The sequence below is a fragment of the Primulina tabacum genome, chromosome 3, assembly GCF_025594145.1.
Source record: "Primulina tabacum isolate GXHZ01 chromosome 3, ASM2559414v2, whole genome shotgun sequence".
In the NCBI taxonomy this organism is placed as follows: Eukaryota; Viridiplantae; Streptophyta; class Magnoliopsida; order Lamiales; family Gesneriaceae; genus Primulina; species Primulina tabacum.
The window spans coordinates 8,260,750-8,288,192 of record NC_134552.1 but is presented as its reverse complement, the minus strand read 5'-3'; the positions used below and the strand labels follow the sequence as shown (position 1 = coordinate 8,288,192).

The window sequence follows — 27,443 nt, the reverse complement described above, 5'->3', positions numbered from 1 at the left end:
CAAATACTACATATTATTATTTTTTCATCTGTCATTGTTTTCAGATTTTTATGAATGTGTATCTTTAATAGAAATACATTAATGTTTTAAAAAAAACCAGAAATACATTATGTGAAATATATTAAATCGCCCATTGCCGTTCATTTGTAGATTCAAGCGAGGGTTAACTGTCAGCGTACGAATATCGGCCAGTTGGTGTTTACCGATAACAATTTCCTGGAATTTACCACAAATTTCCTATGCCTTCAGAAATTAGCTTAGGGTTTTATCAAATCTGTTGTGTGTGTGTGTGAATACGGACAGATACATAGGAACTACATCTCAGCATGGCGCTCGTGGCGACGACGCCGTCGATTCGATACACTGCTCCAGCGACTGCCACCGGTGCCGGGAACTTCGACGCTCTCGTGCGTTTACTGGCCGACTTATGCACGCGCGGCCCTCCCCGAGTTAGTTATTTTACTTTATTTTTGTTCTTGTTGCTCAAAATGTGCTCTGTTAGCTAAAGTAGTGGAAGACGTGCTTTATTCGCTGTTGATATTTTTTGCTGGCTTGTGCAAGGAACATTTTTAAAATGTAATAGTTTAGTGATGTGTTCCAGACGTGTTTTCAGCAGTTAACAGTTTCACAGAATTGGTATCTTATTTAGATGGGGAGATGCATTCGATGAATAGAAGCTGCGTCTACCTGCTTTCAACCTTTGCATTATAAAGTGAAAACTGTGAGATTGTAGGATTTTTCGCAACCACGAGAGAAGTCTTAGGCTCAATTATGAAAAAATTGGGAGCCTAGTTCAGTGGGTAGCTATTATCTTTTTGGAAAATTTAGTGAATTTCAAGATTGAAGGAGTTCTGGATTGTTTCGTGCTGGGATTGTTTCCTTTGTGTTTGACAATTTGCCTGCATGTTTCGCTAGCCAGTCTTTGGTATTTTATTGAACGAGCATAAACATAATCTACAGGATGGGACTGGCTCAGCTTTGAGAAGACATGTAGAGGAACAAGCCCGTGATCTCAATGGCGAAGCATTTTCTCGTTTCATGGATCAGCTTTATGATAGTATTGCTACTCTTTTAGATAGTAACGAAGTGGCTGAGAATTTGGGTGCGCTGAGGGCAATTGATGAGCTTATAGATGTTGGCATCGGAGAGACTGCAGTAAAGGTTGCAAAGATAACAAATTTCATGCGAACTGCATTCGAGGCAAAACGAGAAACAGATACATTGGTCATGGCCAGTAAAGTTCTTGGCCACTTAGCCAGAGCTGGTGGGGCAATGACTGCGGATGAAGTGGAACGCTTGGTATGTTGAAATTTTTATTCTCCATTTTGCTCAATATTTCTGATACTTTTAATCTCTACTATTATTAGGTTAAAATTGCACTGGATTGGCTTCGTCTTGATAGAGTGGAACATCGACGTCTTGCTGCTGTTTTGATCTTAAAAGTAAGTTCCATGTTTAGAATCTCTATCATTATTTACAAATCCAATAACGGAGCTACAAAGCTTCAAAGCTACACGGAAGTCTACTAGGATAAAGTCAAACAATTTTGGCGCTATATTTATTTTCTATATGCTTGTATATGGATGATCGAAGGAGGAAACAGCGTGGATAATTAAGAGATGTTTATGGACAAATCATCAATCACAGCCAAAACAATTGCCGTATTAAAGATTTATCCATTGCTCTTAGAAACCGGTCAGACTTGACCCCTGTTCTGCTTGCTGCCTCGTGTGCTTTTAACAAATATGGGCTCAACTCTCAACACACATAATTAAGAAAAACACAACCACAACAAAATATAACAATCTATTTTTGGCAGGACAATTGATTAACAATTCACACAATTAATTTCTCAGTCAAGAACTATAATTAGAATGCACCAAAACCAAATATATATTATTGTTTTTCTGGAAACCTTTTCCTCTTGATTTTAGAATTTTGCTTTGTTTTTCCTTTCTGTTTACTGTTTGCTGCAACAACTGATCGACGTTTTTGTTTATTCACCTCCTTTTTAATGCAGTAATGAATCTCACGTCAATCACATCGGTCAAAGGCATAAATTAGGAACATTAAAATATAGCTTTTCAGTGTTGTTTTACAATATGATTAATCCTTGAGAATCTCAATTAACTTGCTAAACATGACAATAATTCGCTCATATTACTAATGCTCCCTTTTTAAATATAAAGCACTAAATAATATGCTTATCCAAGCTAAGAGTTACGCAGTGAAGTTATCTTCTTGTTAGGAAATGGCTGAGAATGCTTCAACAGTATTCAATGTTCACGTTTCTGAATTTGTGGATGCTATCTGGGTTGCATTAAGGGATACAAAGCTAGAAGTTCGGGAGCGAGCTGTGGAGGCACTTCGTGCTTGCCTCCGGGTTATTGAAAAGCGTGAAACCAGATGGCGTGTTCAGTGGTAAGTGTAGCTTTTTTTCCTTTCTATATGGTCGCATCTATGTTGTGGAAATAAGTTGTACATCTGTGTTACATATCTATTTCAGTGGCTATGTTTGTTTTCGTACATGAAAAAACCTATCGATATGATGAAATCCAATTCAGTTTCTACATGGCTAAGCATCAGTGCTTTTGAAATTAGAATGGAAAATATCATTCTTTTATATTAATCTGAATTCTGAACAAATGTATTCTTGGTGGTATTTTGGAAATGTAATGTGAAACTGGCAAAACTGTTGTCTCTTTATGAAAGCATGTCTGAAATGGCTTATATTTTGACAGAAATAGTTTATTTTTGAAATTAAGAACAGGAGTGGAACTGAAACAAATGCAATATATTTGATTGTTGGACCCATTTAATTACCTACCATTTGCCTTATCAGATTAAATTGTCTGCTCCTTGGTGAACCATGCTTTTTAGATTTTAATTAATTTACCCCAAGTGAGTCTTTACTGATAGATACTTAAGCACACTCTCATGACTTTTGGAGCAATCATTCTTGGCTTCCCTTAGAAAAATCAAGTAAGAGGTTTGGGAGCACTTGGTATTAGTTTAATGTGTGCATAATTCAATAGTATTCAAGATTTAGAAAAGCCTTGTACTTAAGTAGTTGGTCCAAGAGTTATTAGTCATGGAATATATCCAGTCTTACATCATTGACAATATCGCCTTCTGCTAGATAAAAATGGAGAGGAAAAAAATGTTACAAAAGAAGTACCAGTAAGGATCAGATATAATAAAGGAGTGCTATATATTGTGTTATAATCCTCATAAAAACTATAATAAGAAACAAATTATATATTATGAATATTATGTGCAATAATAGAAGAGACATAACCCAATTGTCACATTTTTGGAAGGGAGTTTTTGCTACTTTTACCATTGAACATTAAAAATTTCCCCTGATTGTCCTTGTGGAACTTTTTCACGCCTTAGGTTGAAGCCTCTTCATGGTCAATACAAATTCTTAAAATAATGTTTTGTCTTTGGTTCCAACCAAAAAAGAAATTGAAGGCAATTTGAAATATCCTGTTTCTTAATTTTTTTTTTTGTTTTTTTCCTGTTGTGAGGAAGTTGTTTCTGCCACTTTTTACATATGTCCATTGTTTTGTGAAATTTTTTGTTGCAGGTATTATCGTATGTTCGAGGCTACACAAGATGGATTGGCTAGAAATTCCCCTGTACACAGTATACATGGTTCTCTGCTTGCAGTTGGGGAACTGCTGAGGTAGGTGGAACAATGAGTTGATCTTCTTCAGAATTTAGCTGTATAGGTCTTATGTCTGTTTAGGCGTGTTGTTTCAGGTGAATTTTGGAATGTCCTTTATTTTAAGTGCGTGTTTGTGTTGAAGCATAAATGATTTCAGTTAACCCTTTTGTCTAGTCTTTACTGGTTTTAGATTCCCTGGCTTTGGGCATTCCCTCGAGACTTGTTTTGTAGGCATTAGTTGGCACTCACCGTATACTAGTTCATGCAACTATTTATTTATTTCTTTTTATTCGGAACAAAGCTTTTATATGATCCAAGGGAACTTTCTTTACATCTTTCACGATTTTTATATTTTATGGTGAGGTCAGCCAATCTTCATTTTCTACAAAGCTTTACCTAGTTTTTGCGGCAACATATTGCAGCGCATTTTCTATTTGGTTTTTAAGACGATGTTTCGCCAATGTGGCTACCATATAGTTTAAGAATGCTGAGATGAAAAATCCTCTCATCATTATTTAGGGTTTTTTGTGAATTTGGTATCAATTGGGCAGGAATACAGGTGAATTCATGATGTCAAGGTATAGAGAAGTAGCTGAGATTGTTCTCCGCTATTTGGAGCACCGGGATAGGCTAGTTCGTCTCAGCATTACATCTTTGCTACCACGAATTGCCCATTTCCTGCGTGACCGTTTTGTGACTAACTATCTGACAGTCAGTATCCTTTTACCTTAACAAATTAGTAAATTTGTGCTTGCTAATGCTTAGAACTTTATTTGGCTCAAAATCCCTTCTGTGCAGATCTGCATGAGGCATATACTTCATGTTCTTAAAATGCCTGCAGAAGCTGCCAGTGGATTCATTGCTCTTGGGGAAATGGCAGGTGCTTTGGATGGTGAACTCATCAATTATTTGCCGACAATAACATCGCACTTGCGAGATGCGGTAAGGTCTAAGCCAACTAGCTATGTTGTTACTCTGTCTCTGAGTCAATGGCTTTCTGGTAGTTCTGTGCATTTACCATAAGGATAATTTTTGTTATGGTTCTTCTGTTTGTAGATTGCTCCTCGTAGAGGGCGCCCTTCTCTCGAGGCTCTAGCTTGTGTTGGAAATATAGCAAAAGCTATGGGCCCTTCCATGGAGCCTTATGTTCGTTATCTCTTGGATGCAATGTTTTCTGCTGGTTTATCCGTCACTCTAGTGGAATCCCTCGAGCACATAACTACTAGGTCTTCAGAAAGAATGCTTACTTTTTTCTATGTTTCCTCTGTCTAATTGCATTCACGGGGTTTGATATTTAGTTTTGTTTGGCATTGCAGCATTCCATCTTTGCTTCCAACCATTCAATTACGGTTGCTTGAGTGCATTTCTGTTGTTCTTTCACGACACCATCAAGTGCAGTCAAGACCATCTATGTCTGTTACAAGGACTAGTGGCACAACTGCTACCGTGCAAGTATTGGAACTTAGTGGTCCTGCCCTTGTTCAACTCGCTTTACAATCTCTAGGCCGGTTTAATTTCAAGGTTGTGTTACTTTGAACTATTTATTATACTTGACTTCTATGTTATACTAATGAATATGCTTCCAATATAGGGTCATGATCTTCTTGAGTTTGCACGGGAATCTGTTGTGGTGTATTTAGATGACGAGGATGGAGTTACACGGAAAGATGCTGCTTTGTGTTGCTGCAAATTGGTCGCCAATTCCTTATCTGGTGTCTCTTCTGCAGAATTTAGTTCTAACAGAACTAGTCGAGCTGGTGGAAGGCGGCGGCGTCTTGTTGAGGAGGTTTGATTCCGTGAAAACTTTACTAATTCCCCTATTATCACCCTGGCAGATACTATACTGATTCTGCTATATTTTTCTTGATCGGAACTTCTCGATCCAGCTATGAGCCCGAAACTTAATCTTGTCCCAACTTTCTTCATGCGGTTCTTCCAGTTTGTCAAAAATCCTCCTATTCCTCTCCAATCAAACTGACCAACAAATAAAATGAATAACCACCATAAAAAATTCTGCCCCTCCTACCTAGTTGGCGTCCAAGATCTGCTTTAAATAAATTCCCGTTGATCTCGGAGTTACCCAAACCAGACCCAACTCCTCTAATGATTTGAACCAAAGGTAGCTCGTAAAAAGGCAATGAATAAAAATGTGGTCCCAAGTCTCCACCTCTTGCCAACATGACACGTACCAATTCGGGCGAAGAGAGCATGTGAGCCAACTCTTTTGTATCATCTCGCAAGTTGGTAATTTTTCCATCTCTGGTATCCACGAGAACACTTGAACCTTGGATAAGATCGGCGCTTTCGAAATGACATGATATAGAGCAAACATGGGAAAACCACTATCCGGAAAGAAAGATTCATAGAAAGATTTAACAGAAAATATCCATAAGGTATCCAAACCTATTTTCTAACATCGTCAGCTCCTTCAACCAAATCGACCGTCTTTAAGGACCCTAGCAGTTCATTCAAAACGTTCACTTGCTCATCCCTCAAATTCCGACGAAAGTGCAAATCCCAAGAAAGAAGGAGGAAATGGAAGAAGTGCCAAAATGAATAAAATGGAAATAGGCTTATTATGAGCTGTAGAAATCTAAAATAGAGATGAATTGATCATGCAAAGTGGCTGTATTCAATAGTTGTTAACAGTAAAGTAGATGAAAAGGCAGGCCTTCCTCACTTCTGGATTTCAGTATGTCAATGAAGCATTAGCCCCTCTTTATCTTTCACCATCCACGTAAAGATTCTTCTTTCTGATAATCTGTTCCTTTTGTATCGGACTAAACTAATGTGACGGGAATTATAAAATGTCAAGAGTTTGAAATCATGGAGTTTGGAAGGTTGTGAACTCGATATGAACCTACTCTTCACAGTTGCAAACAGTCATATAGCTAGGGATTTTTAATTAGTTCTATTACTTAACATGATAAATTACGTCTCTTTCTGCTGCGGTTTGAGTAGCAAAGTTAATTTTCTACTAATCAAGCTTCCGTATTCTTTATCTTTGAAGTAGTGGTGTATAGATATTGTGCATTGTTCTTAGTATCTGCTTTACTTGTACGTGGTTTGGCAGCAACATCATCACTAATATTGCACTGATTTGCTAACATTGTTACGATGCCAACATTTTGTAGATCGTGGAAAAGTTTCTTATCGCTGCCGTTACTGATGCTGACGTTACAGTTCGGAGATCTGTATTTTCTTCTTTGCATGAGAATGGAGGTTTTGATGATTTTCTGGCGCAGGCGGATTCCTTGACTGCTGTGTTTGCAGCTTTAAATGATGAGGTTAAAAGCATTTATCTGTTTTTTTTCGTTTAATTATAAGATAATTTAGATTAGAAAAATTCTGCACTCTCCTTTTCTTTTCACCATAAAAATTAGATCTTGGAGAAATAATTGTAATTGATAATTGTGCAATAATTATGTGTGATGCTAAATTTTGTCCCTGATTACAAGTGCTTGATTTTTTATTCTAACCGGCATGAAGTGCTTAGTTTTGGAAGGAGGCCTTTGGTAAGGAAAACACGTTTAATGTGTTTGAATTGTAGTGAAGAACAAGTCCCATGGGTTTTCATGTTTTATTTTCTCTTTTTCAAAGTGGGTATTCCTCAAATGTCCCTTTTCCTAAAATGGAAATTCATTCTCCACAACTGCCATTCTTGAAACTTCATGACATGACATCCTCTAACTTAACCACTTTTGTGGAGCATTCATATTAGCAACTCTATTGTAAAACCCCTCTATTGTAAAACCCCATGGCATCCAAATTGACGTATTTTGTCTTTGACTCAGGGAGAATGCAACCGGAAAATAACTACTATTATCTGTAAATAATTAAATGAATAGATTTTGTGGAAATATACGAGGAAAAGATAGTTTGGAACAAAGCCTGACAAATTTGTGTGTGTGAATAAGAACTTCTTATCGTTGGAGCTTTCTATTTGCATTATTTTGCTTTTGTTTAGCATTTAGCGACTGTTGATTTACATGTTAATTATGTTTGTTTCATCTACACATCATCATGAATTCTTGAGTTAGATATCACTTGTTTCTTGAATAAGGTACCAAGGATCTTTAATCTTTTTATTAATATAGTTGCCTCAGTTCTGAATGAGTATGTTTATTGGGACTTTTTGACTTTGTGCACTGAAGATTTCAAACTTTCCTGAGGCTGGGAAATGAATGAGCTTCAGTAGTAATGTATCATATCAATTTTGAGCGGGCTGAACTGATGATTGCTTTAATCTGTACAAATGTGCTCCCTCTGTCTGTGGTAATATAATGAAGTCACATTGCTGTCTGATGACTTGATACTTTCTCCTGTTAGGATTTTGAAGTTCGGGAAATTGCAATTTCAGTTGCTGGTAGACTATCTGAGAAAAATCCAGCTTATGTTCTTCCAGCACTCCGCCGACATCTTATTCAATTATTGACTTACCTAAAGCAAAGGTATCGTTACGATGCTAAAATTCGATAAAACTTTTTGGTGAACACTTTTGAGTTGGTGACAGTTGGTGACCCTCTATTTTACTTTTTTTTCTCTCGTATTTTCTTTCTAAGACTTTGTATTGACCTTGCTCTTATTGCTAGCAGTGCGGATAGCAAATGCAGAGAAGAGAGTGCTAAATTGTTAGGATGCTTAATTCGCAATTGTGAGAGATTAATTCTCCCATATATTGCTCCAATACACAAGGTGTGGTTGCTGACGTGCTTACCCATGGTTTTGTTGAGTTGTATTCTTTTGGTGTCAAAAATTTGTGTGTTTCAGGCCCTTATTGCAAAACTCTCCGAAGGAACTGGGGCAAATGTCAATAATGGCATCATAAGCGGCGTTCTGGTAACTGTTGGGGAACTTGCCAGAGTGGTGGGTATCTGCTTTGTGATTCCGATTTTTTCGCTCAATCAATTTTACTCCATTTTACAATTTGACATGTTCTTCGAACATATTTTATTATTTGAAGCGTCCAATTTTGCAATTCATTCTCAAGCAACCACATTGTTCTCTTTTCTTTATAAGAGGGTGTTGGCATAGCTCATAAGCAAACATCTTATAAGTTTGAGAGCTCATAAACTCTTAAAATTTGTTTGGTAAAGTTTTAAATTTTTTTATAACAAGTCAAAATAAGTTGTTTTTTAAAAAGTTGGGGTACACCAATATTTGAAAATAATAATAATATTTTTAATTGTTATTAATACAAATATAATTATAATTATTATTTAAATGTTTTACTAAGATTCTGAATATAATAATAATAATAATTTATGGAAAATAGCTATTGTTTATTTTTATAGTGTTATGTCCTTTCTTGTATCAGAGAAAAAATATTATATAACACTAGATACCAAGCGATAATTGAGTATATATGGAGTTCTAATAATAGACAGTCCAAATTTATCCAACTTAGGCGAGCTCGGGTAGTAACATGAAGAACTTCTTCTGATAAAGATCTCTATATCGCAGCCACAAAAATCCTAGTTGGGTAAAAGGCTTCAGTAAAAGGCAAGAGGGATATAATTTGTTCTGCAGATCTTTGACGTGAACTTGGCAAGAGGGATATATTTTTTTAGACATTGATAGTTCATTGCATTTGCTGGTCAGTTTGGCTGGAGCAAAATAGAATGATTTTTGACAATCTAGAAGAGTCGTTAAAGAAGGTTGGGACAAGATTGAGATTCAAAGATGTTGAGAGCAGAGTCAATTCTTCAGTTATCTGGAATGTGAGATTTAGAAGAGACTTTGATGATATTGAGCTAGGTGAGTTCACTAGTCTCTTAGGGGTCTTAGAGCGAGTCAAGTTGGAGTTAGGAGTCGAGGATTTTAGAGTTTGGTTGAGGGATTCTTACGGGTTGATCACTGTTCGATCTTTTTATAATTATTTCTTCCGGATCTCAAATTTCCTTTACTCCCTTATTTTCGCAATATCTGGAAAGTACCCGTCCCGCAAAAGGTTCAAGTTTTCTCTTGGATTGTGGCTTTGGGGAAACCATCCACATGTGACTCGGTTCAAAGAAGGTGGCCGACCTGCGCTCTAAGCCCTTAATGGTGTTGTTTATGCCGTAAGGAAGAGGAGAATCAGGATCATTTGCTCTTGCATTGTTCTTTCTCGACTGGCATTTGGAAGAAGGTTCTGACAGAGTTGGGTTTCCAATGGGCGGTCCTCCCAAAGAAGGCACAAGATCTTTTTATTATGGAGCCAGGGCGTCTCATTGCGAAAAGGTTCTCTGAGCTTCTGGTAGATCATAATTCATTGCATATTTTGGTCCATATGGTTGGAAAAGAATAACAGAATATTCGAAAATGTGTCGGAGCCCGTGGAAGAAGTATGGGAGAAAATTAAATTCCGAGTTGCTAATTGGACGACTAAGTTGACAGAGTATAACCACTTATTTATTTCAGACATTGTTAGGGATTGAAAATTTGCTTGTCGTGATGACATTGTGATAGGGTACTAAGGAGTATTTTTGTAATATTTCTTGTGGACTACTCATCCGCTACTATTGTAATACTTCCTAATATATTAATAAAGTTTAGTTTTCTATAAAAAAAAGTAATATATGTTGTTGATATGATAAAGGATTCTGTTTTTTTTTTAGCTTTTAATTATTTAATATATAGTTTCCTATAAAAAATGAGTTGGCCCCAAGAGAGTTTTGATTTTTTGAGATGTCACCAAGTTCGTCAATCCTTCTTAATTTTTTTTCCCGGCCTCTTAAATCCCGTATTATCCAGCTTTCAAAAATATTATTCGAACTCCATTTCAAACTTTAAATTTTTCTTAAAGTTCTTGATCATTTTAAGGTGAAAAAGATAATAAAGGAAACCCTCAGTCATTAGAATGAGGGAGTAACAAATAAATGTTTCTAAGACTGTTTAGGTTCACCCTTGGCTGTTTAGTTGAGTGTGTTTTTGTAATTTTTCATGGTTGCTGGAAGGAAAGTCAACTTTTCATGAATTTTCCCATGTGCTCAGGGTGGCTTTGCGATGAGACAGTATATTCCAGAACTTATGCCTTTAATTGTGGAAGCTTTATTAGACGGATCTTCTGTAATGAAACGGGAAGTTGCTGTCACAACTCTTGGTCAAGTGGTACAAAGCACAGGGTATATATTACTTTGAGGTTTTTATTTCGATTTAGTTTTTCTTTATCGCATAATAAGTCTCTGGTTGTTTAATAGTATATAGTGACTTTTTAGCAGGTTGTATATCCTCTGCTTGAACCTGTTCTAAATATATAGTTGCCTTAGATTGCTACATGAATCTTTGCTTGACTCAACTACTATTTCGATTCAAAACATCTTGTTGCAAAGTCTAAATGGCTAGTACTGGAAGTTTATCAACTGTAAAGTTCTTAGAACATTTTGCGTCAAAAGGATGCACAATTATGTTCATCTTAACCCCGACTATGTCTCTCAATGGAGTTAGTTTTTTCGAAACAAATCCACTTTTTTGATGACTTATACTGTGTGTTATGAACATATGCATTTAATAGATCATTACAAATGCATACCATTAACTTTGTTGGGTTCATACCTAACGAAAAGATGTTCGAGTGCTGATGAATTTGCTTGTAGATGCAACTGTTTTTTATCATTTGCATCTACATTGCAATATTAACTTAGGCATCCTAAAACCTCCGTTTGAACTCGTCGACATTGATCTCTAAATTTGTTTTTCCATCGAGGTTTGGTTGTTCAGTCTAAAATATACTAGGAAATCACAATTCACGTGTTGTTTCCTCTTAATAGAACAATTAGATGCCTTGATGAACTTATGTTGCCAACTCCTTGAAGTTAGAAACTGTCAGGATGGTTATCATTTTGGTTTTTGAGTCGTGCTATGACAGTTTTTTTTGTAGGTGTATCACGCTAGATAGAACTGGTCAACCTTATTTACATGGTAAATTTACCCAGTTGTTTGTAATAAGGTCTTGATCTAGTTTCCTCCTCCCTTTTTTTATTGGATGAACAAGTTGGGGTCCGCCAAAACCCTCGCCATGACCTTGACGGTGTTCTTTTCTTCTCAAAGTAGAAAAACATTATTCACTTTAAATGTGTACATTATTAATTTAATGACTTTAAATGTGTAGATACTTTTTAAAGTATAGTTGTTTTATTTGTACTCAGTTATGTGTTTGTGAATGAAATTATTCTTACTTTTCATAAAGCGTTAATAACATGATATGGAGTACTAATTATATTGGGCATTTTGTTACAAGGAAAAATAACTCGTCAAAATTTTTAATGAGTGATGTCTTTTTTAGGGGGTTTCTGTAAGGTGTGATTGTTTTGTTTTTGTCTACCCGGACAAAGGGTCTGACATTATGTTGTATTATGTTGCAGTTATGTTATAACACCTTATAATGAGTATCCACAATTGCTTGGGTTACTTTTGAAATTGCTCAATGGTGAGCTAGCCTGGTCTACCAGACGTGAAGTTTTGAAGGTTGTGCAGCTTCTGGAGTCATGATTGCTCAAAGTATTGTACACTTATTTTTTATGCTTAACCTACTTATTTTTTTTTATAGGTTATTGGCATAATGGGTGCTTTAGATCCCCACGCGCATCGACGGAATCAACTAAGTTTGCCAGGATCCCACGGTGAAGTTGCCCGCCCAGCTGGTGATGCCGGTCAACTCATTCGATCTATGGATGAATTACCTATGGATCTTTGGCCATCATTTGCGACATCAGAAGATTATTATCCCACCGTCAGACTTAAACCTAATACCTGTGTTATCTGTTGGCTGACTTATATTTATAAACTGGAAAGTCCTTTATTTGCTTCTTTGTAACTCTGTCCTGATTCAGGTTGCCATCAGTTCTCTCATGCGGATTCTTAGAGATCCTTCCTTGTCGAGTTACCATCAAAAGGTGGTAGGATCTCTTATGTTCATATTCAAGGTTAGTTTGATATGATGGTTACTTCTTGTTGAACGTTTTTGTTGCTTCTGTTTCTATTGGATATTTTATGTCCTTCCTCTTTCTTTAGATTTTGCTTCTTATATTTTATTGTACCGAGTTGCTTACTTGGGGTTTTTGTGCATTAACTTACTTTTTTATTCTGCGAGGCAAGTCAATGGGTCTTGGTTGCGTTCCATATCTACCTAAGGTTAGTCAATTCATTTCTAGCAACAGCGTCATGATTATTTTTTTTACCTGAGAATGACACGATATGTGAATGTGGATTTATGCCGATAACTCAGGCCAGGACAAACACATTCATCACCTTCCCCTTCACAGTGAGATGTTTTTCTGTTGAAATGTGCATTTTCTTTTTGGCTTAATGCCACGAACAAAAGAAGATGAAGTTATTGTACTTTCCTTGCGGTAGATGTTTTGAAACTTTTGTCTGCTTCATATGCCAGCATAACAGACATCTGGACAACTCACTTGATTCGAGTATCCATTGATATCCGATGTCTGGGTTTTCTGATCATGAGGCAATGAGACTCATGCATGGTATAATTGGTTATTAAAAGTTTTACAAACTCGCGAGACGACTCATTCTTTTACTTCCCTTGTGTTTTTGCATTCCCAAGATATTACATTAGCTATATTTGACTTATCCAAACTTCCAATCTCAAGTTTTTTAATGCGTAAGCACACTTGCATTTTCGGTATTCAAAATTTTGATATTCATATTATTAACCATATAATCTTCTTTTATTTTAGAAGTTTATTATGTATAGGTACAAGATGATCTAGGATATGCAATTGTAAATTGTTTAATGATCTAGTCTATAGTTGTATTTGTATTGTTTTTTTGTTCTGAATGGTGTGGTTTCTTTGACTGTGTAGGTTCTGCCCGACCTATTTCATACTGTTCGTACGTGTGATGATGGTCTTAAGGAGTACATAACGTGGAAACTTGGAACTTTGGTTTCTATTGTGCGCCAGGTACTTGCATGCATCATCTGTATATTCATGTTGATTGATATTAATGCCTTGTATTAATTACATCTTTATTTCGCTCATGCAGCACATTCGAAAATATCTGCCGGAGCTGTTCTCTCTGATATCAGAATTATGGTCGTCCTTCAGTTTGCCTGCTGCTAGTAGACCAGTGCATGGATCTCCGGTAATTCAGCTTTTCCTTTTTAGCAATGTTGCTAATGAAAGTGAATTATCATTTAGATTGTGCGGAAGACATACATTTTTGGGAATTATGATGTGGGTTTGCAATTATAGATTCTCCATCTGCTAGAGCAACTTTGTTTGGCACTCAATGATGAATTTAGGACACATCTTCCTTTTATCCTTCCATCATGTATTCAAGTCCTAACTGATGCGGAGAGGTTTAAAGACTATACATATGTCATGGACATCCTTCATACTCTTGAAGTTTTTGGTGGTTGGTGTCCCTTTTTTGTCTTTTTCCAGTTTAATTGATATTTTAAAGATGTAATTTTGAATTCCTAACCTGAATGTGCAGGGACCTTGGATGAGCATATGCATCTACTTCTTCCAGCACTCATTCGAATTTTCAAAGTGGATGCATCTGTAGAGGTGCGGCGTTCTGCTATCAGAACTCTCACTAGGTTGATTCCTCGTGTACAGGTTTGTTTCAGATTATAAGTCATTGTTTCGTTTGTTTCCGTTATATACGTGTATATATATCACCAATTACATTTCTCTGTACCTTTTGCATCACCAGGTTATGGGTCACATATCAGCTCTTGTGCATCACTTGAAGCTTGTCTTGGACGGGTTTGATATTTGTCTCTGTGTCTTATATATGTGTGATGTGGAACTAATCAAGGGGAAATGTTATTCTGTTTGAGCGCACTTATAGTTGCCGGAGTTTTAAGGCCGACAGAAATATTAGATCCCCCGTTATTTACTTCTTGGTGACATATAAGTGCATCTCGTGTGACATTGAATACTCTTTATTGTGGCATTTTACGAAATTATTTTTAATCTTCTTCATTTTTTAATTTTATATAGACCCCTTAAAAATGTTAAGATTATGATAATGAAACATTGAATATAAAAAATTTCATGATTTCTATACTTAATCTCCCAGTTGGATAGAGCGATGGTGCCGATTTAGATGACCATGACTGTGTTTTTTCTATCATAGATGCATGATTCTTATTTCTTTTGACAAAAAAATTCATATTCTTCATAGAAATAAGCTCCTGGAAATCATTATAGAGAAAGGTATGACTGTGTAGAATCATTTGGCTGGGACCTTGGACAGAAAAATCTCACTCAGTTTACCTGTTTTCTTGTTTCTGTCTTGCTTTGACCTGCCTTGCATTATACCAAACTATATACTCAGTGATAACTATGCAATTCGATTTTTTTAAAAAATACCGTCCAATCCTATCTCTGGATTTTAATTGCATTGGCAGCTTCACAGGACTTGGGAGCAATTGTTATTTTCCTCCAAATAATTATTCCTACTTGTGAGAATCAAACACCCCTCTCTCACTTGGTGTTGTACCTAAATTACTTTTTGGTTGTATGATACAACTTAAATTTTTGAACTTTGACTTTGGTCAAACACTATATTGATTGATGTTATTACTTATGCAGCCATATAAAACAATTGGGCAATTGTTGCTTCACAACTTGTCTTGATGCTATTCTTCGCCTTCCCTTCTAACACACTAGACATCTCTTTGCAGTAAGAGTGATGAGCTGAGAAATGACGCTGTTGATGCACTTTGTTGCCTTGCACATGCTCTTGGGGAGGACTTCACAATTTTCATTCCATCCATCCATAAGCTTTTACTGAAGTATCGCCTGCGTGTATAGTTTTGATCTTCTTATATATTTTATCCAGCTCCTTATTCTAGTCAATCAAAACCTATGGCTTCCTTAAAATTTGAATTGTGTTTTATAATACATATACTTACGCATATTATGGTTCAACTTTGAGCAGCACAAGGATTTTGAAGAAATTGAAGACCGCCTGCAAAGAAGGGAGTTATTGACAATAGGAAGTACTGCCACTCAGAGACAAAATTGTCAGCTTCCTGCGGAGGTCATTAGCGACCCTTTAAGTGATACAGAGAATGATCCCGAGGGTAAAATTGACCCTCACAAGCCCCATCAGGTGCATTTATTTAGTTTTGCTGTAAGCAGTTGTTTATTCAAAATTAAAGATGATTAACACGGTCTGTATGTTTGGAATTAAATTTACAAAAATTCTTTACTGTGTATAAGTAAATTGCATTCCCTGTTTACTCATAATTCATCAGTGAAGTAAAACCTTTTAGTTTTACAACTACATTGTTTTTTCTGTGAGTCAGAGCAATTTACATTGTAATGTTCATTTTGTCATTTTTGGGATAGCTCAGATAAACAGTTTCAAATTTTAACTAGCTTTATATTTTTCTGCGAGTGCCATTAGCTATTTGGCGCATTGTTAAGCACGGCATGGCATTCTGGTTTCCACTAAAGTTTAGTGCTGAAGCACTCATCTGCAAGTTGTACTCACAATCAGTTTCTATAACTGCGTAACTTGTGAGTATTTTGTAGACATGTCACATGTTTGTCCTGAGATTCCTGTATATCATTTACATGAATGAGAACGTTTATTGGAGATACTTCGTAAGCTTGTGCTCAAGGAAGAAATCTAATATTTTTTGAGAATATGTAGTGTTTCTACCAATTTTAATTTCATGATAAACATATATTGACTGTCGCAGTAGATGGATGATGAAATCTTATTTACATAGTCTTGACTGTAATCGGATAAAACCTCGAACAAATAATTTTTTAGGTGAAGTGAATATTGAATGATGTCCCTTCTTGTATGTTATTGACGTTGGTATTGTTAGAAGAGTCTTTAATCTATAGAAGAGGAGCTTGACATGTAAACTTTTGAGCGAAATGTGAAGAACCAGTAAATTGAGTTGCTTATAAAATTTCATAGATAAACGAAGTTCGATTACGTGCTGCTGGGGAAGCTTCTCAGCGAAGTACAAAAGAGGACTGGGCAGAGTGGATGAGGCATTTTAGCATTGAGCTACTGAAGGAATCACCTTCTCCAGCTCTGAGAACATGTGCCAAACTTGCCCAGCTGCAGGTATCTCTCTAATTTATGCATCTTTATCTCCCCCAAACCATCCTTAGTGGTTAGGGGATGAAAAAAATTGTCCTCCATTAAGATTTAAGTACTATATGTTGTTTGCAGCCTTTTGTTGGGCGGGAGTTGTTTGCAGCTGGTTTTGTCAGCTGCTGGTCACAAATGAATGAGACTATCCAAAGACAACTAGTACGTAGTTTGGAAATGGCATTTTCATCTCCAAATATCCCTCCAGAAATTCTCGCTACACTTTTGAACTTGGTAAGTTGTTTGGATTTGGGAACGTAGAGCTGAATTTGGCTTCTCTCTTACTTATAGAATCTACTTTCTGTACCTTTACCTTTTTTGCTTCAATGAATTTGACTCATTCATTAGGCATAGTTTAAAGAAGATTTCTTCTTCTTCTTCAACATTTTATGATGAATGAAGTCGCTGTATCCAAGTGTAAAGAGTTACATTTTTCACGTCTTGAAAAGAGCGACTTCCTAAGACTTGGAACCAATGAGGCATGAGCAGAACATAGTAGGCGCAAATATGATTTTTAGCTTCTAATTTTTTGGGGAAAGTGCAGGGCTATTTTAAAAAATGGGATGGCCCATTTGTTTTTAAAAGAAAATGATCTCTATTTGATAACAACACATAATGTAACCTATTGCACAACATTATTTTAACAAAGCAAAGGTCATCTTTTCAAATGTCATTTTTTTCGTACAAATAACCCAAAAGTGCATGGTATTGGCAAGCTGTTAAGATTAAAATTTATCATGCCACCTTGAAATTAGTATCCTGCTGATCTGTTTGTGAAATGATTTGTTCAGGCTGAGTTTATGGAGCATGATGAAAGACATCCCCTTCCTATTGATATCCGCCTCCTTGGTGCTCTGGCAGAAAAGGTGAGTTTTTCAGTCAGAGACTGTGGAGGATCTTCCTGTATCATGCCTTAATTGTGTATCAACTCACTTTCTGTTTCAGTGCCGCGCATTTGCTAAAGCTCTGCACTATAAAGAGATGGAATTCGATGGTGCACGCACAAATAGGATGGATGCTAATCCTATTGCTGTAGTTGAAGCACTTATTCATATAAATAATCAATTACACCAGCATGAGGTTATTATTTACTTGTTGATGTGTGTCTGCAAATTTTATTCATGTTACTGAGTTAGATTTTTGATATTTAGGCGGCAGTTGGAATACTGACATATGCTCAGTTACATCTGGGTGTTCAATTGAAGGAGTCTTGGTATGCCTTATCATGAGCTCGAGTATTGTACCTATTTACTCCTAGAGTCCACTGAACTCTTTTGACACTGAGATGTCGTGTTATGAATGTTTCTACATTTGAGAGTATTTGCAGTTATAAATCTAATTAGCTGTGTTTTTTATTGGCTTACATGAACTTGCTTTTATCTAGGTATGAGAAGCTTCAGAGATGGGATGATGCTCTCAAGGCTTACACTGTCAAAGCCTCACAAGCATCAACTCCACACGTTGTTTTGGATGTAACACTAGGTGTGTATTGAGGGTAACATATGAGCATTAGGGGGCAATATTTATTTGAATTTGTATAGCCATCATGTAAATGCACATCTCTGTCTTGCTGCAGCCCTGGATGAAAACAAAAAAGTTCTTTGTTGTTGATTGAACTTGGATAGGTTGTCGAACAGCTGTTGATTGTTATTTCGCCTACAGTTTTTATGATTTTTGTTCACCATGTTGTGTTTATTAGCATAACTACTTTTGATTCACGTTGCATGACATAGATCAATTATTAACATGCATCTGATTGAGGATGAGATTTCTTTCTACCATTTATCTCTGTCAGGGCGCATGAGATGCCTTGCTGCACTTGCTCGGTGGGAAGAGCTCAACAATCTCTGCAAAGAGTATTGGACACCTGCTGAACCAGCTGCTCGATTGGAAATGGCACCAATGGTTTATTTTTTGTCTTCATTATATCCTATTTATGAACTCCACTGTTTTTTTTTAAATAAATAATTATAAACCACGATTCTACTTTGATATTTTCTTTTGAATAAGAGTCATCAGGCCAACTTTCAAACCAACCCCATTAAAATAGAAGCAGGCTGAATCCTTAACTCACATAACTGGAAGAACTATTCCGCGTCTATTGTAAAACATTCTACTATTATAATAAAGTTTAGTTTCTATAAAAAAAGAAGAAGAAGAAGAACCCCTTTTCATTACATAACCGCCATCAAACCTTGTTCCTTTTGTAACAAATACCTGATTTATTTATCTAGGCTGCTAGTGCTGCCTGGAATATGGGAGAGTGGGATCAGATGGCAGAATATGTTTCTCGATTAGATGATGGGGATGAAACGAAGCTTCGAGTTTTGGGAAATACTGCTGCCACAGGTGATGGGAGTAGCAATGGGGCGTTCTTCAGGGCTGTACTACTAGTTCGTCGAGGAAAGGTATCTTAATTTTTTGTACTATTCTATTCTGTTTTTCCTTATCTGATATGGCTTTTCTCCTCTTTTCAAATCTTTAGTATGATGAAGCACGTGAGTATGTTGAAAGAGCAAGGAAATGTTTGGCAACAGAAGTGTCTGCATTGGTAAGTTTCCAATTTATTTAATGAATCAGAAGAAGAAATGTGTTGTTGTCAGGAGGAATTCTTACATTGGAATATTGGATACTGACTTCTTTTTTCTTGTGACAATATACCAAAAGAGCTTGGGCTTGTTGACATCCATTATGTTTATTTAGTATTCTTTGTGTTTTCGATTACCTTTATTTAACTTATACCCACCAAAACTGGAGGGTAATTGCTGCATGACAAATGAAAAATATAAATGAGCTTTTAATTACACATCTTTTGATGAATTTCTGAGCAATCTGTTGCCTAGGCATTACTTTTCTATGCGTCATTGTGAACTGCTTTTCTTTTGTGGCAATCACAGCTTTCCTGAATTTGATTCTCATTGTTCTTTCTTTGCCAAACTACTCTAATTGCGTCAAACATTCCACTTAAAAAAATTTAGAGCTTCTAACTTATTTTGCCTACTTATCTGTCCATCCATAAAAATTACCATAATTGGAGTTACACCTTTTCTCTAGCTTTTAAGTTTCAATAAGCTTGGCGATAAACTTCTTGACTTGTTGCTGTCGGTGATGTGACATCATTAACATGTTAAGAAGTTGGTAACCTTGACACTAAATTTTATTGATTTTCAACATCTCATACGCTCCAATCAGCACATGAAATAGTTAATGATTTCTTGTTGTTAGGTTCTTGAAAGCTATGAACGAGCATATAGCAATATGGTTCGCATTCAGCAACTATCAGAACTAGAGGAGGTATATATCATTATTTCATCTCAAAATTTTTTGATATCTCGGCTAAGTTTATACAGTCGAAACATTTTAATACTGATAGTGTTTCTGATGCCTTGCAAAACAGGTAATCGATTACTGCACTTTTCCTCTGGGCAACACTGTTGCTGAGGGACGAAAGATGCTCATTCGCGACATGTGGAATGAACGCATAAAAGGCACGAAACGAAATGTTGAGGTATATGGCGGCGTTGTTCAACTGGCTTCATTAGCAATCTATCAATTTGAAAAAAAATATAATTATATCAATTTGAATAAATATTCATTGAAATGGATTACGAGAACAGAATACCAAATTTTGATTTAGGAACTTCCCTTTTTATGGCATGCACGAGCATTATCTTTGTTGTGGTTCCTGCTACCAAAAAATAAACATGTTAGAATAAAATTTTACTGCAGTGAAACAAAAGGTGTTTTTTAATATTGTCGGGTTCCTTGATGTACACTCAATGGTGAGGCGAATTACCCCCACCTTAATTGTTTATAATGCGTGAATATCACATGTGATTAGGATTTTGCACTTCAGCTTATATCTGTCTGCCCTCTCACCCACTATCTATTTTCTGTATTCTATTTTTGCGATGTTCAAACATCGTAATTCACAGGTATGGCAAGCACTTTTGGTTGTTAGGTCTCTTGTTCTGCCTCCTACAGAAGACGCAGAGACATGGATTAAATTTGCCTCTCTCTGCCGCAAAAGTGGCAGAATTAGTCAAGCTAGATCAACTTTGACTAAGCTCTTACAGGTTTTTGACCCATGTCAAATGTGTAGTCACAGATCTATTTTTTTGCTTAGAATGTCTATATGGTTGGTTAACTCATACTTGTTACACGTAGTTTGATCCTGAAACAACTCCTGATACTGTGCGATATCATGGGGATCCCCAAGTAATTCTAGCTTATTTGAAGTATCAATGGTCACTTGGGGAGGATCACAAGCGTAAGGAGGCCTTTGCTCGACTGAAGGTCTGTTGTAAAATCTGTTGTTTGTCAAAATGGATTGCACTTGTAATGTTTAGTATTTTCTATGTTTATGACGTGCATAAAACTTATATATTGTAGGATTTGGCAATGGACCTTTCAAGGATGCCAGTTTTGCAACAAGCCTCGCAGTCTGGATTGTCAGCTAGTTCAAATATGCCTCTTGTTGCTCGTGTTTATCTCAAGTTAGGAACCTGGCAGTGGGCACTTTCCCCTGTACTGGATGACGACTCTATACAAGGTACTGTGTGAGAGGTGCACTCTCAGTGCACAATTCTACCACGCCTTCCTCAACTGCGAGGATTGCGGCAGCCATTGATGTCACTATTTCTGATTAATGATTTGTTACATGATTTCAGAGATCCTTAGTGCATTCCGAAATACCACTCACTGTGCAACAAAGTCGGCAAGAGCTTGGCATAAGTGGGCTCTTTTTAACACAGCAGTAATGTCCCATTACATTTTGAGAAGTTTTCCTAGTGTTGCTGCACAGTTTGTTGTCGCTGCAGTCACTGGATACTTCCACTCAATAGCTTGTGCTGCACATGCAAAAGGAGTTGATGACAGTTTACAGGTAACAATATGGTACATAGATACTTGTGCCTTTGTAAATGCTATGGTCTGCTTTTTCTGTTGCTGCCCCCTCTTTTTAATTATCCACGCACGACTTAATTTTTGCCTGGAGATCATGACGTGAATTTCTTTGCCCTAAGAAGTCTTGTCCTCAAAGCTTCCAACTCTTATATTTTTCAGATGCCTCCTGCATTGTTTTTCCAATGTTCTTCTCAATTGAGTTTCATCATTTTTTGGCCATCGCTCAGCCTCATCATTCTGCTTCAATCATCTCTGTGACTCTGACTTCAATGTATTTTTGCTTTCACTTAAATTCATTTAATTTTAAACGGTCCTTTGTTTTTGTGGTGCTTCTGGATCTCAGGATATCCTACGGCTACTTACTTTATGGTTCAACCATGGAGCTACATCAGAAGTTCAGATTGCATTACAGAAAGGATTTTCACTTGTTAATATCAACACATGGTTGGTTGTTTTACCACAGATTATCGCCAGGATACATTCTAACAATCATGCAGTTAGAGAACTGATACAGTCACTATTAGTACGAATTGGTCATAGTCATCCACAGGTTTGCTTTTAAACACCATGATTTCATGAGCTTTTTTGATTGATCAGCCCTTTTTGTGATTTAGTTTTTTTTTACTAATAAATCATGTTTACAGTTTTCTTATCCTGTTGGTTTTTCTTCTTGCTTGGTGTGCCTCTTATAATTTCATTTTGTTACTGCATCATAACTCGATATATATGCAGACTCTAATGTAATTAGATGACATCATTGGTTTGTATGAAATCACTTTTTAAATTAAATTACTGGCTATAACATTTCTTTGTCATCAGGTTCGTTATTTCATGTTGTTTCATCCCTCAAGTGTCTGAAATATAATATGTATGTATATTGCGCAGGCTCTTATGTATCCTCTGCTCGTGGCATGTAAATCAGTTAGCAGTTTACGTAAAGCTGCTGCTCAAGAAGTGGTGGACAAAGTTAGACAGCATAGTGGTGTACTAGTGGATCAGGTGAAACTAGTATTGCCATAGTGATTTTCTTGATACTGGTTTTCTCATGTCTGACTTCTTTCCTTTAATGCAAAGGCCCAACTTGTCTCCAAAGAGTTGATTCGAGTTGCAATACTTTGGCATGAAATGTGGCATGAAGCATTGGAAGAGGCTAGCCGCTTATATTTTGGTGAACATAATATTGAGGGAATGTTGAACGTGTTGGAGCCGATGCATGAAATGCTTGAGAAAGGGGTGATGAGGAATAATACCACCGTAAAAGAGAAAGCCTTCATTCAGGTAAATTCGTCGCTCCACATCTGGTTAAATCTGTTTACTTGGTTGCAGTCCAAATGTTCACAATATACAGCGACATTGCTCTAATGACGGTCACTTGTGATTTTTCATCACATTTGTACACGTGTGACTGAAAAGGAGTCCGTGTACAGAACATAAAACTAATCATATTTTGGCTATATGTTCAATTGTTCTTGTTGATTAATTGGATTTTATTTTATGTTTCAGGCATATCATCATGAACTTTTGGAGGCCTATGATTGCTGCATGAAATATAGAAGAACTGGAAAAGATGCGGAACTGACTCAGGTATTAATTGGGGTAAAACATGGTCACTCCAACTTAATTCACACTATTTACAAAGTGAATGTCACTTTTTCCCAATTGTTTTTATGGAACTTCTATTATCACGTGACTTGAAGAGGTTTTCAGTATCTTTACCTGTTCTAACAAGGACATGGCATTGGAATTTTCGAGTACTTGCTGCCTATTTATTAAATGTTTGTGTACTGTTCAACTTAAATTTATGAAGTGGAGCTCATGAAATTTGTCAACATGCTTTATTTATTACTCATGTACAACTGCTTATAAATTTTTAAATATCTCTTTCAGGCTTGGGATCTCTATTACCATGTGTTTAGGCGGATAGATAAGCAGCTTCAAACTCTTACTACCCTTGACTTGCAGGCAAGAAACAAGTTTTCTTATTATTGTTGGTGTAGGCTGCTTCTAGAAAACTAAAATTTTAGAGACTAATTTGTTTTCTTTTACAAATCAGTCTGTGTCTCCAGAATTGCTGCAGTGCCGTAATTTGGAACTGGCCGTTCCAGGAACTTATATCGCTGGTATACAGTATACTCTTGACTATTTCACTGAAGAAAAAAATTGTGATATAAAATGAGCTTTACTGGAACGAAATCATCGTTTTAGAAAAATAGGAGACTTGAATGTCAGTTTTACTTTGACAAAGTTGTTTTCTTTCTCAGACTCACCAGTGGTGACAATTGCATCCTTTGCACCCCAGCTTATTGTTATCACTTCAAAACAAAGACCCCGTAAGTTGACAATTCATGGAAGTGATGGAGATGATTATACTTTCTTGCTGAAGGGACACGAAGATTTGCGTCAAGATGAACGTGTCATGCAGGTCTTATTATAACCTTAGTCCCAGAGTTACATGTTGACGGCTAATCGTATTATGAATATTTTCTGTTTCTTCAAAATAGAATATCAAGATACATTGCTCTCCATTAATTTCTCACGATTTATCTGACTAGCACTTCTCAACCAGCTTTTTGGTTTAGTGAATACTTTACTGGGGAATTCTAGAAAAACAGCAGAGAAAGATCTATCTATTCAAAGATATGCTGTCATTCCACTATCTCCAAACAGTGGGCTCATTGGGTGGGTTCCAAACTGTGATACCCTGCACCAACTCATTCGAGAATATAGAGATGCGAGAAAGGTGTGATTCAATCATTGCCACGTCGCTTACTGCTCACTCATTTGTGTTGCTTGTATCTGTTGGTAGATGCTCACTCATTTGTGTTGCTTGTATCTGTTGGTAGATGCATTTCCTGATCGTTGTGGTTTCTTATTCCTAATTTTGTAGATCACCTTGAACCAAGAGCACAAGTTGATGCTTAGTTTTGCACCGGATTATGATCATTTGCCGCTTATAGCAAAAGTGGAGGTTTTTGAGTATGCTCTACATAATACCGAAGGAGATGACCTGGCAAGGGTGGGCATAATTAAGAAATTAATGTCGCCTCCCTTTTCAGATACATTCATACGTGGGATTTACTCACGTTCACAATTAGTTTTCTGAATGCTTCTATAAATTCCTAATAGGTGCTGTGGTTAAAGAGTCGCACTTCGGAGGTTTGGTTGGTTAGGAGGACAAATTATACAAGGAGTTTGGCTGTCATGAGCATGGTAATGGCTTCTTGTTAGAAGTTAGCTTCTCAATCTTGTGTTATTAATCCCTCTCCCTCTCCCTCTCCCTCTCCCTCCCTCTCTCTCTCCCTCTCTCTCCTGGTGTATAGATATATGGAATTTCAATCGATTATTAACCTTGGATTGATAATTCTACTGGGGTACTAAACGGTTCATAATCCCTAACTACGCTAGTAGTTGAACTAGATTATTATCTGTAGTTCTCTCTAAATGCTCATGATTATCCATCTGGGATACTTCCCATATGAAATATTATTGTGGACACTTAACACCTTATATGCATGAAGTTTTTATGCTAGATTCATTAAAATTGGACTATGATTTGCGGCACTTGTCTGGGGTTTATCTATGATTTTAATTTAAAATAATAAATGGATGCAATTATGTTTTTTCTGTAACGATTTGTAGACTTACGAGGTCCAAAATCGAGAAAGAATATTAACTTTCACTGTTTAATCATATTTTATTTCAGTTCTCTTTTATATTTCACAATTTTAACGTTACAAGAGCACGAATTACTAAGTGCCATGATCTTGCACCTATTGAAATGATATCACTTGCTCATCCGTTTTTCAGGTCGGTTACTTGCTTGGTTTGGGTGATCGACATCCAAGCAACCTCATGCTGAATCGTTATAGGTATTCAGATGAAAAGAGATTTACATGCATAGAGTTTATAAATGTGTGAGTTCTCTATATATTTGTAAATGATGTTTTCAGTGGGAAGATATTGCACATTGACTTTGGAGATTGCTTTGAAGCTTCAATGACCCGGGAGAAATTTCCTGAAAAGGTTTGCGATCTCAGCTGCAGTTTTAATAAATTTTGGGAAAATAAAACAAACATCTAGCTCTCTCTTATATACATAGAATTTCTTGGTTTATAGGTTCCATTTCGCCTAACAAGAATGCTTGTTAAGGCCATGGAGGTTAGTGGGATCGAAGGAAACTTCCGCTCAACTTGTGAAAATGTTATGCAAGTTCTACGTACAAATAAGGATAGTGTTATGGCTATGATGGAGGTATAGTCTTAAATATGCTGTGTTTTTTCCTCATAGTAAGCAGTTTCATTGTAAATTAGTCCATTTAGGCTTTGTTAATGTAATTCTCATTGCCCGTTATGCCTATTAGTAATATAAGAAGGATTGGCTAAACCTTATGCTCTGGTGGTAGTGTGGCGAATTTACTCGACTGGTGATTGGTTTTGACTGGGAAAGACTGATTTGGCCCTAGTGAATAATTGTACAAAAGTTTAAGACTCGCGTCTTAAGTTAAACCGCCACTTTTTATGGGATGATTTAAATTATTTTTAATTTTTGAATTTATTTAACAGTAGTACAAATTTGACACTCTACTCGGATTTATGTTTACCTTTTTCAGGCATTTGTGCATGATCCGCTAATAAATTGGCGTCTTTTCAACTTTAATGAAGTCCCTCAAATGTCGACCCTTACAAGTACTCACATCCCAGCTGTCGTGAACGGTGAGGATTCTTCCACTTCCAACAGTGAGCTGCTTCAACCACAACGAGGTGTTCGTGAGAGAGAGCTTCTTCAGGTATTGGTCCATTTTGGTCTTCATGCCTGTTGTATCTGTAATGCTTAGGAATTTATTTGTTCCTTTTAGGCTGTCAATCAATTGGGCGATGCTAATGAGGTTCTGAATGAAAGAGCGGTGGTTGTCATGGCACGAATGAGCAACAAGCTTACAGGGCGGGATTTCTCTGCTTGTTCTTCTTTACCTTCAAGCTCCATTCAATATTCCCTGGACCATGGCACTATGATTTCTGGTGATACTCGTGAGGCTGACCATGGATTATCTGTCAAATTACAAGTTCAAAAACTCATTCTTCAAGCAAGATCTCATGAAAATTTGTGCCAAAACTATGTTGGGTATGCTTACGAGAGCACTTCATAAGTTAAATTACATATTGATTTTGATAATTTTTACATTCTAAAAGCTAATGTTGACTTTTGTGTCATGTTTTTTCCGTTAGCTGATATTTATTTATGCTGATAATCTAAAACTGGAGATTCAATATTTCCTAATACCGTTCCAGTATTATTTTACCACCGATTGACTAGTTTTCGTATTTTTTTTGCAATATTCTTCGGAACAGCTGGTCCTGGATATCATCCAGAGGAAAATATATTGCACCGGTCTTGTTTATTTTCTTTTTGACCAGGAGGTACCTTTTTCTTTTACAGATGGTGTCCTTTCTGGTAAATCTGCGGATCAAACCAAACGATCAGGGGAACACATCCTTTGTAAACAGTGTACACTTCCGAGTGACAAGGTGATTTTCCTGATTTACCCAACTTCCTGTTATATTATAGAAAGTGTAAATAATAAACTAACTGGTAGTTGATCATGTACAAATGTAAATATAGTTGAGAAGTTAGAAATCAAACATACCTATTTTCCTGATATATACAAAATTCGAGTCAATTCCTGCATATTGTTCTCTTGGTTTTATTGCTTTTTAGACACGTCTATTGGTATTGTTGACTACTAATTGTGATCCCAAGCCCGCGGTTCGTAGCTAAGACACAGATCAAATCGGTTAATTTTTTT

General features: G+C 36.5%; 1 protein-coding gene across 1 annotated transcript; it reads left to right on the top strand.

Annotated features, from left to right (window-relative positions):
• The first annotated feature begins 127 nt into the window (after nucleotides 1–127).
• Nucleotides 128–27,325, top strand: LOC142539902 (serine/threonine-protein kinase TOR). The gene is made up of 57 exons (XM_075645652.1): nucleotides 128–449; nucleotides 961–1,299; nucleotides 1,368–1,442; nucleotides 2,249–2,421; nucleotides 3,590–3,688; nucleotides 4,222–4,381; nucleotides 4,469–4,612; nucleotides 4,727–4,896; nucleotides 4,987–5,191; nucleotides 5,262–5,456; nucleotides 6,805–6,957; nucleotides 8,000–8,121; nucleotides 8,266–8,365; nucleotides 8,441–8,536; nucleotides 10,643–10,773; nucleotides 12,013–12,115; nucleotides 12,198–12,380; nucleotides 12,481–12,573; nucleotides 12,746–12,781; nucleotides 13,471–13,569; nucleotides 13,652–13,750; nucleotides 13,861–14,023; nucleotides 14,105–14,229; nucleotides 14,327–14,379; nucleotides 15,303–15,426; nucleotides 15,560–15,733; nucleotides 16,556–16,708; nucleotides 16,817–16,969; nucleotides 17,527–17,601; nucleotides 17,681–17,815; nucleotides 17,887–17,948; nucleotides 18,120–18,217; nucleotides 18,531–18,640; nucleotides 18,970–19,143; nucleotides 19,221–19,286; nucleotides 19,961–20,029; nucleotides 20,133–20,243; nucleotides 20,671–20,811; nucleotides 20,903–21,031; nucleotides 21,128–21,287; nucleotides 21,406–21,620; nucleotides 21,984–22,190; nucleotides 22,526–22,639; nucleotides 22,715–22,918; nucleotides 23,144–23,224; nucleotides 23,528–23,602; nucleotides 23,694–23,760; nucleotides 23,902–24,062; nucleotides 24,207–24,380; nucleotides 24,528–24,656; nucleotides 24,767–24,850; nucleotides 25,448–25,509; nucleotides 25,591–25,663; nucleotides 25,757–25,891; nucleotides 26,250–26,426; nucleotides 26,496–26,761; nucleotides 27,077–27,325. Exons 1-57 carry the CDS (start codon nucleotides 327–329, stop codon nucleotides 27,093–27,095), a joined length of 7,416 nt encoding a protein of 2,471 aa, XP_075501767.1. The 5' UTR covers nucleotides 128–326; the 3' UTR covers nucleotides 27,096–27,325.
• The last annotated feature ends 118 nt before the right edge of the window (nucleotides 27,326–27,443 follow it).

Excerpts from the sequence above, each read along its gene's own strand:
- LOC142539902 (XM_075645652.1), top strand. The coding sequence starts at position 327 with ATGGCGCTCGTGGCGACGACGCCGTCGATTCGATACACTGCTCCAGCG. Across the intron at positions 15,734-16,555 it reads ACCCTCACAAGCCCCATCAG|ATAAACGAAGTTCGATTACG; the intron begins GTGCATTTATTT and ends AAAATTTCATAG. Across the intron at positions 22,191-22,525 it reads TTGGTCATAGTCATCCACAG|GCTCTTATGTATCCTCTGCT; the intron begins GTTTGCTTTTAA and ends TATATTGCGCAG.